The sequence below is a fragment of the Lonchura striata genome, chromosome 1 (genome assembly GCF_046129695.1).
Source record: "Lonchura striata isolate bLonStr1 chromosome 1, bLonStr1.mat, whole genome shotgun sequence".
Classification (NCBI taxonomy): Eukaryota; Metazoa; Chordata; class Aves; order Passeriformes; family Estrildidae; genus Lonchura; species Lonchura striata.
This window is the reverse complement of record NC_134603.1, coordinates 22,719,703-22,734,077: the sequence shown is the minus strand read 5'-3', so window position 1 is coordinate 22,734,077 and position 14,375 is coordinate 22,719,703. Positions and strand designations below refer to the sequence as shown.

At 39.8% G+C, this 14,375-nt stretch overlaps 2 protein-coding genes across 2 annotated transcripts in view; one reads left to right on the top strand and one right to left on the bottom strand.

Moving 5' to 3' along the window:
* Positions 1–1,814: 1,814 nt before the first annotated feature.
* On the bottom strand, positions 1,815–11,078 carry RIDA (reactive intermediate imine deaminase A). Its single transcript, XM_021543258.2, has 6 exons — positions 10,945–11,078; positions 6,698–6,803; positions 6,077–6,131; positions 5,192–5,260; positions 3,662–3,717; positions 1,815–3,238 (listed from the first exon to the last, which is right to left on the bottom strand). Exons 1-6 carry the CDS (start codon positions 11,004–11,006, stop codon positions 3,176–3,178), a joined length of 411 nt encoding a protein of 136 aa, XP_021398933.1. The 5' UTR covers positions 11,007–11,078; the 3' UTR covers positions 1,815–3,175.
* POP1 (POP1 ribonuclease P/MRP subunit) overlaps positions 11,054–14,375 on the top strand; it is a 21,709-nt gene continuing 18,387 nt past the window's right edge. The window contains exons 1-2 of the mRNA XM_021529413.3: positions 11,054–11,434; positions 13,866–14,042. Of these exons, the coding sequence (XP_021385088.2) occupies positions 11,158–11,434; positions 13,866–14,042 (454 nt within the window). The 5' untranslated portion in view covers positions 11,054–11,157. The remainder of the gene's footprint in view (positions 11,435–13,865; positions 14,043–14,375) is intronic.

Sequence of the window (14,375 nt, the reverse complement as noted above, 5' to 3'; positions counted from 1 at the left end):
ATTTTTTATAATTGTTTTGCATTTTATCAAAAGTTAAACAATTCAGTCCTCAACTTCATCCAAGGCAGAAGTAACCTTTCCTCACAGAAGGGAGTACTGGGCAGTGCACTTGAAAGAACAAGCTTAATTTCCAAGCTAACAAGAAAGTTCTGCTAGAATTTTTTTTTCTAATTACCAATAAATACAGCCCTAGAAGAGGTTAAATTTGCTCCCTGTCAGCTCTGTGCAGACACATATGCCCTCTGCAGGATTTCAGAAGATCCCTGCCCATCTGGCTGGCTGGGGTTGGCTCTTTCACTCAATGAGGAGCTGCTTTTAGGTAAACACTGCAGCAAGAGCAAGTGCTGCTAGAAGAAGACTGGGGCAATTTATGTGGTTTAAGAGAACAGTTTTATTAAAACTAGGTACTGAAATTTATTTGTTGCATTGCTTAATCCATGCAAAATATAATAATTTAAAGAAGAAAAAGTCTTACTAAAAGAAACACCTGGTAGAACATACACACTTCAGTACTTTATATATTGCTTTACTTTCACAGAAAGTGGCATTTTGCTGTGGTTTTTTTAGTTATATGTGATAGAAACAGATTTTAAATGCCAAAATCAGGATGCCACAAGATGAATTGCAACTTTGTATTTTGCATGCAGCTCAGTTTAGCAAAGGAAAAAAAAAAAAACCACCTGTTTTTAGCATATCTCTATTTAAAACTGAACTTGTTAAATGTCTACGTAGCTAGTAGTTTGCAAATTAAGTGCTAAGAGATAGGCTTTTCATATTGGAGAATCATGGGTTTTGTTTTAAAGAATAGAATCAAATAACATAACTCTACTTAAATAAAATAAACGTTTTACACTTCTCTGTGGAAGGCTGATTTTTTATTTTGAGAACTACTATGTTAGAGCTGTAAATAAGAGACTTTATTTCAGTTATTCTAGACTTCCTGTACCAGAAGAATACGTATCAAGAAAATATCTTGAATGGCTTTGATTTAAATATATAGTCTAAAAACTTTAACTGTCTTCACCTGAAGAATCATAAAGCTAAGAGGGAATTTCTGTTCTTAAGTTTTTGCAGAATGGCACCTACTTACTGATAAAAACACTTAATGGAAACAAAATGTTGGCTGCATCCAGCATGGAACTTTTCCCAGGTGTTTCATTTCCATTTCAGCCTCAGCCTGTCCCTTACTGTGGAGAGCAATGGTGTATTTGCTCTCCTACCACCACAGTCTCAAGGAGGCTGTAATGGGCTTTTACCGGCCAATGCACAAGTCAGCACGCCACAAAAATACCGCAACTGCCATCTAGTGATGGGCTGGAGGTGCACGGAGGCTGCGGGACACAGGCTGGGAATGCGGTGGGAAGAACGTGAGCAGTAAGAAGGGATAATCACTGGTTACAAAAGGCTGAACACAGCTCATGTTCAAACAATTGAAACCAGCTGGTTTACAGTGAACTTGAACTAAATCTCCTGCAAATCAGTGAAATAGATCCCAACCACATAATTACATCTAAACAAAGCTGTAACAGAGAAACTTAAATATAAATCAGGAATTAAACTCCATTTAAAAGTTTAAATGTAACATTTCAATTACATTATTTTAAATTATTATTAATTGACAAAATGAAGGAACATCTGCTTTGTGTTTCCTGGAAAGTCATTGCCATATTAGTTAGTACTAACTCCTTCCTAACACATCTGACCATGTTTTTTCTTAGGTGGATTGCCTATGGAATCAGAGCTATAGAGCATAAGATGCCTTATTAGTACAACCAAGGAGACAGAAAAAGAACAGCAGCAAAAACTAATCAAAGTTTATGTATGGGAAGTTTATTTAGAGAAAAGTCAGGTATTTTTTAAAGGCTGTTTGGAAGTTTGCTGTTTGAAATAACAAAGGCATTATCTTGCTTCTAATAAAAATAATTATCCCCCAAAGAAAGCAAGGTAATACAATAAAAAAAATCCTTATATCTGCACATATTTTCTGTGACAACCTCATTATGAGTCTTTGTTCTGTAACGGTGCAGTTTATAAGCTCAGTGAAAAGAAGGAATGGCTGTTTCACATCAAATCTAGGACTGGTAAGTAGGGCTGACTATTCTCACAGTATCCATTTCTACTCGATAGAAGATCAATACAGAAGGATGGGCTAAGTAACTAGCATCACCAGTTGGATTTCTTAATATTAATTAATCACTCCATCAAATCTATGCTTCTGACCTTAATGACTGAGGAAAAAATTACAAGAACTGTAATGGTCGTAGCTGAAAGCTTCCTGTCCTGGAGAATTTCATCCTTAGCTATAAGATGTAGATAATAAGCCTATTCTTTTGGTTCAAATTATCTGTTATTGGATAAGCAAGCTGGAGACTTTTTTTGTAATGGAGTATCAAACCATAATCAGGAAAAGAAAAGTTTGTTCCCATAATAGACAAACACATTTTTGCAGTTGCAATTATATTTTAATCTCATTAAACATATTTTAATTTTTATTTTTTTTAAATCAAGATAAAGCTGAATTGCTATGAAAAAGATCATGAGAAAGGTTACATGTAGATATTAATTTTAATCTGATTTATAAGGGTACCACTTTACTTCAGAAAATTGTAATTGTCTTCTTTCTGAAATCAATATTAACTTTGTTAAGCAGTTGCTTACATATGAAAACATCTGAGTCCCAACAGTAATCTGTTGTGTAAAGAAAGAAGTTAAGAAAATTCGGAAGCAAATACAGTAAAATTCCTCAGAAGTGAAGATGTATGCTAAGCAATTCAAGTGTTCTGTTTTCTCATTTGTTATTTTTTTCCGATTTAAATTTTTTTACTAAAAACCTACTATTACAAATCAATATAGTTTTCTGCGTCCAGATCACCCATAGTATAACTCTAATACATTCACCCAGGTATGTACCTTAATACCTGAATATCCAGTCACCTCCACAAAGGGCAGGTCCTGTCCTACAATCTGGCTCAGCTGATTTTAGCAGGACTCAGGCCCTTTTCAGAGTTTGCCAGCAGAGAACTCACTGTAAGTCCTGAAGAAAGCACCTCTCCTCAGTAAGTTTACTGATTTAAGCTGTGTGTAACTGCTGTTAATCAGCTGTAGGAATTGGATGTAAGGAAGTATTAACTAAATCTAAAACTGTCATTGTAAGATATCCAGTCTCTACTTATAGTCATGCTGAAGCATCTTGGAGAGGTCCCTGAATGGCAATAGCTTCAATTTCAACTCTGGCCCCCTGTGACAAAGCAATGAAGAAACGTATTAGGAATTTAATGTATCTATTTTATGAAACAATTGGATGAACAATACAACTTAATAAAAAAGTGACATTTGAAAGAGATTAAATTTCTGACAGTTGTATTACTGATTTAGCAATGTTCAGTAATATTGTAAATTAAATTTATGCTTACTCAAGTATCATAACCCCTTATTTCTAATGTTTTATCTGTCTTCCACCATAAAGAAATATGTATCTCATATTCAGACTCTGACAATATGTGAGAGTAACAATAATATACTTAAAAAAGAAATTAGGAGTCTTTATTAAAATAATTGCCATCAAAGCTATTTCAGACTTAAAAAAGCTGTCAGAATGTTTCAGTAGTAAGGTATTCAAAAAAATTTTGGGTTTTTTTGTAGATAGAAAAGTGACACTTACTCTCGGCAAAGCAGCAACTTGATAGGCTGCTCTGGCTGGGAAGTTTGCCTTGAAAACTGTAATTTAAACAGAAACATCCAGCAATCACTAAACTTGGCTTGATAAAACACAGTTCAAAGTAATCTGTATAAAATTAAATAATTGGAACTATTTCAGTTTCAAGGCTACAAATCATCCATGCCAGCTGTCATTTCCCCCTTGTTTTTTTGTTTTGGTGACTGACTGCTCAATCTCAGCAAGCCACCACTCATCCCCAAGCAGTCAGCTGCATTTGTGATCTGTTGGCCAGTGATAACTTGTATTCTGCTGACACTGCAGGGCCATCACACCAACTTGGCTGAAAAAGAAAGATTAAATCAGAATGGTGATGAGTTTCAAACACCAGGGAGTGGGAGATGGCTCGTTCACAGAAAGAGCAGGAGAGAGAAACAGGCCTCTGCCAAAAAAGTAATGAGCAAGGATCCCAGATTCACATAAAGTCACCAGGAGTCCAACCTTACTCATATCAAAGGAAAACAGAGGAAAAATAGGCTTTTGATTTATTCCTCCGTGCCCATTTAGACCTGACAATCACAGATATTACAACTACGTAAGGCATGGGGAAGGGTACTGGTAAAGACATAGGAGCTTCACCACCATGCCATGGCCAAGAACATCTTTCACTATATCAGATTGCTCAAAATCCCATCCAACCCTGACTGATCACTTCCAAGAAATTTGCATAATGAAGTCAAAGTTTTACTAGTGACAGTTATCACGAATCTGTTAATAATGGAAATATAGGGGTCCTGCATCGAGATAGTAACTCACAATAAGAGAACAGCAGCAACTGTGCTCAAACTCCAGGCTGGAAGCAACAAGTACTGGTTTTACTCTGCTTAAGCAGGCACACCCCCCAGTACAGTTTGACAAGTAGGAGACTGTTACTTGTTTATCAATGACACTTCATTCAAGAACAGATGTGGCAATCTAAATAAGGAGCTCATGCAAATTGTTCCAAATTATTCTGCACAAAACAGCTCATTGGAATCACCTATTTCAGTCTACATTCACTTTTGCTGACCAAGCATTGTTCTCTTTTTACTTCAAGGGGAGCACCATCGCTCATCCTTGTATAAAGAATGAGCACAGTCCTATAACAATGACCCTCAAATTGTTCAAAAAGTACAGACTCAAAAGAAATGGAGATATAAAGACTGAAATTCAGTATTTGAAGGCTACCTACAGTAGAACTATAGCTAAGACAGCAAAACATCAAGCAAGGTAAGAGGCAAAGAAGATCAACCTGTAAGGATAGCAGGAGATGATCTTCACAGGACAGTGAGTTAGTGGAAAGGTAGAATAAAAATCCACATGAAATTAGGCTCTGCTTGATCTTATACTTGAAAATTAAATATTAAAAAAAATTTATACAGGAATTTCAAAGAATGTGGACCTACATCATATGAGCCATTAAAACACTTTGACTACCATGAACATAATTTGTTCCACAAGCCATAATGGTAAAACACAAGCAAAATATCTACTTACATTGTTTGTAAATATCATTAATATCATTGTAGTCCTTCATGTCTGCCATCAAAACTGTAGTCTTCACAACTAGAAATTATGTAAGTGCAGTAATTTTAGACCTTTGACTTGCATAAAAAATTGAAAAACTTTAGTGCATTTCTTGCTTTTATTTCATAGAATTCTCTCAAGTATTCTAAACATTTTGAAAAGTTCTGCAGATATTAACCATTAGAGCTACAACGTAAGGAACTATCTAAAAAAATCCGAGCATCTAGTGTGTAATAAAACTTTAAGAAATTAAGCCATTCCTGACTAGCTCTGAAAAAGCCAAATCCTCCCATGAGGCACTGAACTAATAAGCAGATCAATTAAAATAGCTGCTGGCAATAACTTAGATATAATATCTGCTGCCAGTAAAAAAAAAAATCATGGAAGGTCTGAAAATATACTCTGTGCTAGAATTTCTTCTCAGGACTGTCTAACCCAGCAGCAATTCTGGTGTGGCTTCATCAGTAGAGTCCTCCACCCAAAAAGTATTGATAATGTCTAGAATATTAATAGCACAGTTACAAACCTGCTTTCACCTGGAGCAAAGCCTTAAAATGTCTGTAGTCACTGCAACAGTCTCTGTACCTGGGCTTCCCCAGTTGGAGTTAAAATATTAGTACCACTGCCAAAAATTTTTGGTGAAAGGTAGTGTTCAATGGATACCCATTGCAAAACTTGCATATAGATTCATTTCTTTTATTTTTTAACCTAAATTCACTATTTCATTTGTTTCTTCCAGCTATTGGTAACAATTTAATGTCCAACAAATAGCTTTTTTCTTTTTTTCTTAAAAGGTCACTTGATTTTTTTATATTTTAATTCAGGTAAAAACAACCATCTGTAAGCAGCACTTACCATTGCCATAGTCACAGCCTGCAGCTTTCAGGATTTCTCCCATGTTTTTTAGAGCCTAAAGAAAAATGAAACAAAAATATTTTAGCTATCAGCTGGGTTATGTTTCTGTAAGTATGTAAGTTTGACTTGTGACTTTGCCGAATCCATGTTTACTGTAAGTTCAATCAGCAAAATCTCAACTGTCAAAAAAAGACTGACTTAAATAAAAATTAATAAAAGGGAGCATTTAATAAATATGAAACCATCCATTCATTAGATGTAAATACATGACACAGCTCCATCTCATCCTATTATCTCACTCTACCTCTTTGGTCCTAAGGGAGTAAAACTTTCCCTGACTCAAGCCAGGTTTTTTATTGGGGTGTGAACCTTTGCTTCAAACACTGATTCTTTCTTACCTTCCTACACAAAACAGATTTCTAGCCTGACCTCCAAGTTTTCCAAGTTGTTGGAAAAATGACTAAAGTAAGTTAAGTTAGTTAAGATGGAATGACTTCCTCCTGCTTTTCCCCCATCTGGAAGATGTGATGTGCTTTCTAGTCTCCTCAATTTCTCACAACTCCACTTTTAATTAGACACATGCCAATTCCATTACAAGTTCATTGCTGGAAGACTTCTTACCTGCTTGGCTTCCTCCTTTACCCCTCCAGAGACAAGCTGCCCAGTGGAAGGTTCCAGCCCTATCTGCCCTGCAATATACATTGTCCGGTCCACCAGCACGGCTTGGCTGAAAACACAAGTGGCATTTTAGGTCTAATGTTTCCCCACAAAAACACTTCAAATCCAAAAGCACATTTCAAATTTTCTACAGTACTTTATCATGTGTCAGACTGAGTTTTGCACATGCAAGCCTGTACATGCAGTCATACACCAATTTGCTTAAACTTTTGAAGAGCTGGGATTATATCACCTATGGGAGTGCATAGCTCTTCCCTTGAGGAGATAAACCCTGTTTTTTGCAAAGGCACAAGGTGTGAATGCAGCAACACAACACTAAACTGAGCTACAGGTTCCATACAGATATACAGCTTCTGTACAGATAGCACAGAGGGAAGGCAGAGTAAATAAAAACATTTTTTGCACCTGCCCAGATAAATATTCCATCCTAGTTTGAGAAGCAAACAATACCTTTCAACCAAAATTCAGCTGCAGATCAATGGAGGGAAAAAAAAAACCAAAAGAAAATAAAAAAGAGATTTAACATATTTCTTGTTAAACAGGCACTATGAAAATGAGTTACAGCTGTGAGGTGATACCTGCACCCTGGTTCTCTGGCAGTATTCCTCCGGAGTAATGAATTTGGCCAGTCAGCAAAACACCTTGACCACTCCATCCCCAGAACACTCATTCTCCTCTCACCAAATAACCTGAGTGACTTCTTTGCTGGGTTAATTCAGAAGAATGCAAACTTCAAGTTATTTGCAAAACATTTATATAAAAATGTCAAATGTGCTTTTGCTGAAGCTGAGTTGGCAAGTATTAGTGTCTCTACTACAAAGAGTTTAAAAGTTGAAAACAAAGATTTAAACTATCTAGCAAACATTATACAAGAGACACAATTTAATTCTCTTCAACCAGTAATTAAAAATATTTTGCAAAGAAATTATAGAAAGATTATTTTGGAACTGTTTTTCTTATCTCTTCTCATTCCACAAGGAAACGCATTGTTTTCAACATTCAACAATTCTCTCAAGCTACACAAACTAGAATTACCTCCCTGAGGTATCTGAAATAGGAGGTTTTCTTCCCTTTAATGTTGATGGAAATAGAGGGGCACATTCAGAGAATATTTTTAGTACATCTCTCAACTGAGATTCGCTCAGTTGGACTCACAGGGGACAAACCTAATCTAGGGACTCAGTCAAATAATCAGGGTTAGGCAGCTTGAACAATACCATCATTCCCATCTTTCCTTTTACACCTGTCCTACATTCTCCTGTAATTTTATATGGGGAAAAAATAGCCAGCAACTTCTCAGATATAGTAAACTATCTTACATGGGGATTATTTTTTCTGTCATCAACTAACAAAACTGGAGAAAATCACAAAACTACACCATACAAAGAGAAACCACTGAATAGTTTTCTAGCTGACACAGTCTTGTTGATAGAAATGTGTGCATGTACACACTTTAGTTTTCTTTCCTACCACTCCTGCTGTGGAGGGGGCCCCTCAGAGCACAAACTTCTGTTTCTGTTTGAAGCACAGAGAGCTGTACAACAAGAAGGTACGGGTTCTCCACTAAAAGAGATTTGGTTTGTGATAAGCAGTACAACACAATGACAGTGAAATGTTTATCTCAGAGGTCATCTGAGAGTCCTAAATCATTATTAACTTGGGAAAGAACGGGCTGAAGCCTTCTGATACCACTGCCAGATCAACATCTGCAGCAGCCTTATTGGGTCTGATCAGCTTCCTGCTCTTGGTGTGCTCACCAGTGGAATCCTCCATTCACTGAGACTAGGAACAATTTACCAGCCAAGGAACAGACTTGCATTGCACTCAAATGCATGAGTGCAGCTAAGGGAAACTTCAACTCCACAAACCCCAATCATTCTTCAACTGTAGATGCACCTCATAACTAGGGCCAACGGTAGCTACTCATTAATCAGCAGGGATGTGAATGTGTGTTAAAGTAATTCAGGCTTCAGTGTACCTAAACGCATAACTGGGCTGACACTGTGACCTTAGAACAACATTGTCAGAGAGATGGTGTTAGGAACCATGCTCTTTTTTAATCAGATCTTCTTTACATAAATTATTGTGGATTAATACAAGAACAGTATCCTGTTAATAATGTTAATGAGATATATAGACCCACACATAGATATGTTTCTTTTTATATATCTACCTACCTCAAGGTATTGGCAAATGGATGGAGTAAAGGAAATAGAAAAATACAGTAAAAATAGGTCACCAAAAAGCATACTGAAGGGCTGCAGCAGAACCAGGAATGCAGCTCATTCATCCCAATTCTTCATTCCACATTAAGCCCTCATCCCTGCATAACCAAGCTCAGACCTCACAGCAGAGATGTGGCAGTTATTTCTTGTGCAACTTCTGCCCTCTGGACTTTGTCAAGTTTACTAAAATCTGATAAAATAAGTTACTGATAAACTTACTGATGTTAGACTTGTCACACATTTAACAAGCTACACAATAAGCAGCATTTCATCAAAAACTGCCAATAAGCACAACATTTCAGAGTGGAAAGCTATGTTGAGGGCTGGGACACTGGTGTGTGTGTGCAAAGAATTGTTGCCTTCCCCTGTCTTAGATGTTCTCCTGATGCCAAGCAACGTCAGGCCCCTGGCTGCAATCCACAAACAGGTTATTGTTTACAGAAGTTAACCTTCATGCCATGTCTCTCTGCTTCTACACTTGTATTTTTCCATCTTTATAAAGCCTGTAAGAAACACACAGTTTGAAGCTTAGAAAGCTTAGGACACAGTGTAATGGAGACAAAAATGCACCTGGAAGGCACGAAGATGCTATTGTGAACATAAAGCCTGAATACAGAATTAAAAATTTTTAGAAAACGTCCTGGTAATAACCCTTTAGTACTTTAGCTATGAGAATCTACTATACTGACTGAACATCTTTTCACATCCAAATTTCAGAGAAGTCTTTATCTAATTAAAACTGGTATTTTTCTTTATTTTAATTCTATATACAACTGCTACAACAACATATTTGTGAAAATGTTGAACATCTTACATATTTTTACAGCAGTTAGTTTTTTAGACTGAAAAACATAACTATTTAAAATAAGAAAGGATTTTTAATTCCCAGGCATTGAATTATACATCTAACCAAGCTTGTCCTGGACTGGGCTCAGCCTTCACTCTGTATCACCTGTGCAGTCAGCATTTCCAGCTTCCCTACACAACACACTCGTCTCTAGCCAAGCACCTTTTTCTGGAGAACAATCATTCTTCTTCCTCTTTTTCCCCCATTCACTCCTTACCACTAATTCCAGAATTATTTTCCCTAAACTAACTTTTTGAACTATACCCCCTCCCCTAATTGGCCTGCAGTTTGCCATGGCAGCACAGCCCCACTCGTGCTTTGGGACTCCAGGTTCCCTGGGGGCTACTGGGGGAGGGAGTGCCAGGACTGGCCCCCACTCAGGGGTCCTGCTCTCACCTCAGCCCCAGGCCTGCCTGCCTGACCTGCAGAGACCTGCCAAAACCCTGCCAGCAAAACCTGCTCCCAAAATCACAGAATTGTTAGGGTTGGAAGGGTCCTCTGGAGATCATTCAGTCCAAGCCCCCCGCCAAGGCAGGCAGGTTACAAAGGAATGCATCCAGCTGGGTTTGGAACGTCTCCAGAGAGGGACACTCTGCAGCCTCCCTGGGCAGCCTGTTCCAATCTCTGCCACTCTCAATAAAGAAACTCTTCCTCATGTGGGGCTGAAACTTCTTGTGTTCTAGTTTATGGCCACTGCTCCTTATCCCGTCACTGGATACCTCTGAAAAGAGTCTGGCACCATCTTCTCGGCACCTTGCCTTTGAGGTATTTATGAGTGTTGATAAGATCCTCTCTCAGTCTTCTTTTCTCCAGACTAAACAGGCCCGGCTCCCCCAGTCTCCTCAGATGCTCCAGACCCCTCATCATCTCTGTGCCCCTCCGCTGACCCTCTCCAGTAGCTCCTTGTCTTTCTTGTACTGAGGAGTCCAGAACTGGGCACAGCTCTCCAGACGTGGCTTCACTAGGGCCGAGCAGAGGGGCAGGATCACCTCCCTCGACCTGCTGGCCACACTTTTCCTGATGCACCCCAGGAAAGCATTGGCTGCAAGGGCGCTGCCGGCTCATGGTCTACTTGTTATCCACCAAGACTCTCACATCTTTCTTAGCTAAGGCATTACCTGTAGGGACCCAGTGCAGGGGCCTTGGTAGTGCTGATTATTTTCTTCACGAGCGAGGCCATGGCTGGAGCCGGCGCTGAAGCTGCACTAAGTGCTGGGGCCGCCCCCCTGCGCTCCCTCCCCTTGGCGCCAGCCGGGGCACGGCCCGCCCACCACCGCCCGCGGGGGCCTCTGGGAAATGTAGTCCTTCAGGGCTGTGCTGTAGGAGTGCGCATGCGCAGTGCCGGGGCGTGGGTGTCCACGTGTGTCGGTGGAGGCCGCGCCGCGAGTGAGCGCCGCGTCGGGGCTGGTGCCGAGCTCCGCGGCTGCACCGCCCGCCGACCGCTGCCCGCCTCTTCCCGCTACAGAGGCTCCGCAACCCCGCCGGAGATGTCTGGGGCGCGGGAGAAGAAGCGAGCCAAGAAGATGAGGAACCAACCGGCCAGCGTCACGCTGCCCGCGGAGCCGGGGCCCTTCGCCGGCGGCGGGAGCAGAGCCTGCCCGACCCCAGGTACGGCTGTGGGAGCCTGTCTGAAGCCGTTCCAAACCCTCCCGGACGCGTTCCTGTGTAACCTGCTCTATGTGACCCTGCCTTGGCGGGGGGGCTGGGCTGGATGGTCTCCAGAGGCTCTTTCCAACCCAAACTATTCTGTACCCTGTGAATAGGCCCTTCTCTCTATCATCCCTTCGATTACATGACGAATCCCTACGGTTCTTAGTCTAAAATGAATTTGGATGCTACAGCCCATCCGGTGTCTCCCCTGCTTTTCCGCGGGGCCGGGGAGCTGCGGGAGGGCCGTGTATCGCTGGTGCTGCGATGCTTGCGCTGCTGTTCCTCACATCTGCACGCCCGCCCCTTTGCCTCCTGCGCCTTGTGGCTCCTCTGTCTGTGAAGGTATTGGCAGGAGGCAGCGGGACGTGTCCCATAATAGCAGTGTCCTGTCCAGGTAACCTTTGCAGCAAGAGACTGAAAGAGCCTGTCAGCTTGTATGCTAGATGCTCTTTTTGTCCTTGTGGTTTGACCTGCAATCCTCTATGCTTCTATCGGACCTCAGTTTCCACCACCATCTACATATTTAGATATTTTGTTACCTGCATTATTTCTGGGAAAAGCCCCACACATAAAAGGACTTGTTACTGTGAGGCCTTCAGAAGCTGACAAATTGCATCTTTGTCATTGAATGAAAAAAAAACCCTGAAGTATCACTGTGTATTTAGGTGACCGAAGAGTTCCTATGCAGACAGAATGACATAGCAAATTATGCTTAGCTATGTCTGAAGATTTTGGAATGTCATTGCAGGAGTACTGCCAGATCAATACGTCTTTCTAACTGTATTTGTAGCAGGGAACTTCCAAGATTACATGGTTATGTTTTTTTGTTATGTTATAAGGTGTGGATTTTCATCCATGTAGCGTTCTTCTGTAGTGTCAGTATCACAGTTTTACAAAGCTGTTTTGTAGAAATAGGAGAGAAAATTGGAGGTCCAAAATGTAAATTGGAGTTACAAAACTGTGGATCTATACAGTAGCTAAGATAATATAAGGGTTTTTTAGTTATTAAGTCAGTGACTGTTTTGCCAAACAGTCTTTGGTCTTCTGATTACAATTTTTACTTCCTCCGTTAAGAGGGTGTGTTTGTGATATGAGTTAATTTTAGGCTGTAGCCCTACACAGATTTGCTGAGACAGCTTCCATGCCTCTTTCCCAGCTATTTCCTTCTCACCTTCACCTCAGTGTCTGGATGATGCTGCTCTCAAGTATGTGGAAAACCAGGTCAGGGAATTGTTCCACATAAAAGCTAATTTCTGTTTCTACACCAAATTATTTTTTCTGCAGTTTTACTGCAGTTCTGCATGATGTGTGGTTGCAGCAGGCTACAACACTACTGCTGCTGAACATGAAACTTCAGTTTCTTGCTTCTTTGAAATGGAAAAAGGGGATTCTTTGTCTTTTTAAGTTCTCATAAATTGAGATGCTGCTGGATGTGAGTCTGCTCCTGGCTGGTCTTCATGCCAATGGTAGCATTTTTGGGATAGGCTTGGTTAAGAAGCTGATCAACTTGAAAACCGGATTTTTTAATCTCTCTTTCCATGTCTGTGGACACACAGGTTGATTTTCACTAGGGAAGATCCCTGAATGCTGTAGCCCCTTGTTCTCTCAAGCACTTGTCTTGATGTAGTGGATGGGGTCATAGGAGTGGCTGTCTGCAGCTTTTTTAGTTGGAATGTCCAGCATGAACTGCCTGAGAACCATATCTCAAGGGCTTAACTGAACATAAAGTAATCTAAACTAATATATAATATTTGTTAGGCTGAATATACAGTGGTCTTTGAATAAGGACTTCAAGGCTCTCTGAAACTTTAGGTACTTGCTAGGTGCTTAGCACTCCTGAAAGGTATGTCTGTACCTTAGAAAGCTTTACTGCAGGCTTTAGTTATTTAATTTCAGTATGGGTTTGCTTGTACCAGACAAGCAACTTACTGCACCAACATACACGTGTCATATTTACCTTAATTATTGCTGTGAAAGAAATATATGTCGGGCAAGAATACATTTGCTTATAGAAAAAAAAAAAGTGGAAAAAATAACTTTGCTGGTTTGTTACTAAAGCTCTGACAAGACAATATTAAAAGTCACTATGATGTTGCATGGACTGATTTCGATTTGACTCTTGGAGGCAAAGTCTGGATTGCTTGCCATTTTCAGAGCATGTAAAAGTTACTTAATCTATCACAAGTTTGCTTGAGGGCAGCATAAAATTCTTATTTATTCCTGTAAGAAAGAATGTAATTCTTCTGATTTTTGGTGGCTTTTTCAGTTACATGTATTAAATGTAATAGGAGTCTGCAGTGCAGTTTTATGAGGAAAGACTGATAAGAGTTATCAGTTACTCAGACTAATTTGTGTTTCTCTAACCTCTTTTAATCTCTAAACCTTCCAGGAGATGTTCGTTCTGAGCAGCAGCAGCAGAAATTTTCAAATCAGTCATCTGGGCCTTCTTACAGGAAAGACCAAAATTTTTCAAAGGGGCAAAATAGAGGAGAGAGAGGCAGAGGAAGAGGAGGATGGCAAGGAGGACACCCAAGTGTTTCTGAGGAAATGCCAAAATACATAACAGGTTTGTTTATGTGAAAAGATCATAATTTCATATCCAGGGCAATTTGCTGGCCATTAAGTTTGCTGTCTTTGTTTTTGTGCAAGAGCAAAAATTAGAACTGATGCTATGTTCTTCTGTTTTTCCTGATTTTCTCCAAAACACAGAAGTAGTTGTGAACTGGAGTGAATGACTAGATGTTGTTCAATGGGTTCTTTCAGATTTCTGAGTGGAAAAATTACACCTGCTTGTAGTGAGGGAATATGCATTTTGGTTGCTGTTTGCCAGCAAAATGAGTACTGACAGTCATCTGCTTTTGATGTAGCCAGTGAAACTGATTTTACTCATGATATAAGT

What these genes read in the sequence shown, in the direction of transcription:
- RIDA (XM_021543258.2), bottom strand. Translation starts at nt 11,006, where the DNA reads ATGGCCTCGCTCGTGAAGAAAATAATCAGCACTACCAAGGCCCCTGCA. An exon ending in AGGCTGTGACTATGGCAATG is followed by an intron (nt 5,261 to 6,076) that starts GTAAGTGCTGCT and finishes CATAATTTCTAG; the next exon opens with TTGTGAAGACTACAGTTTTG. An exon ending in TAATGATATTTACAAACAAT is followed by an intron (nt 3,718 to 5,191) that starts GTAAGTAGATAT and finishes TTTAAATTACAG; the next exon opens with TTTTCAAGGCAAACTTCCCA.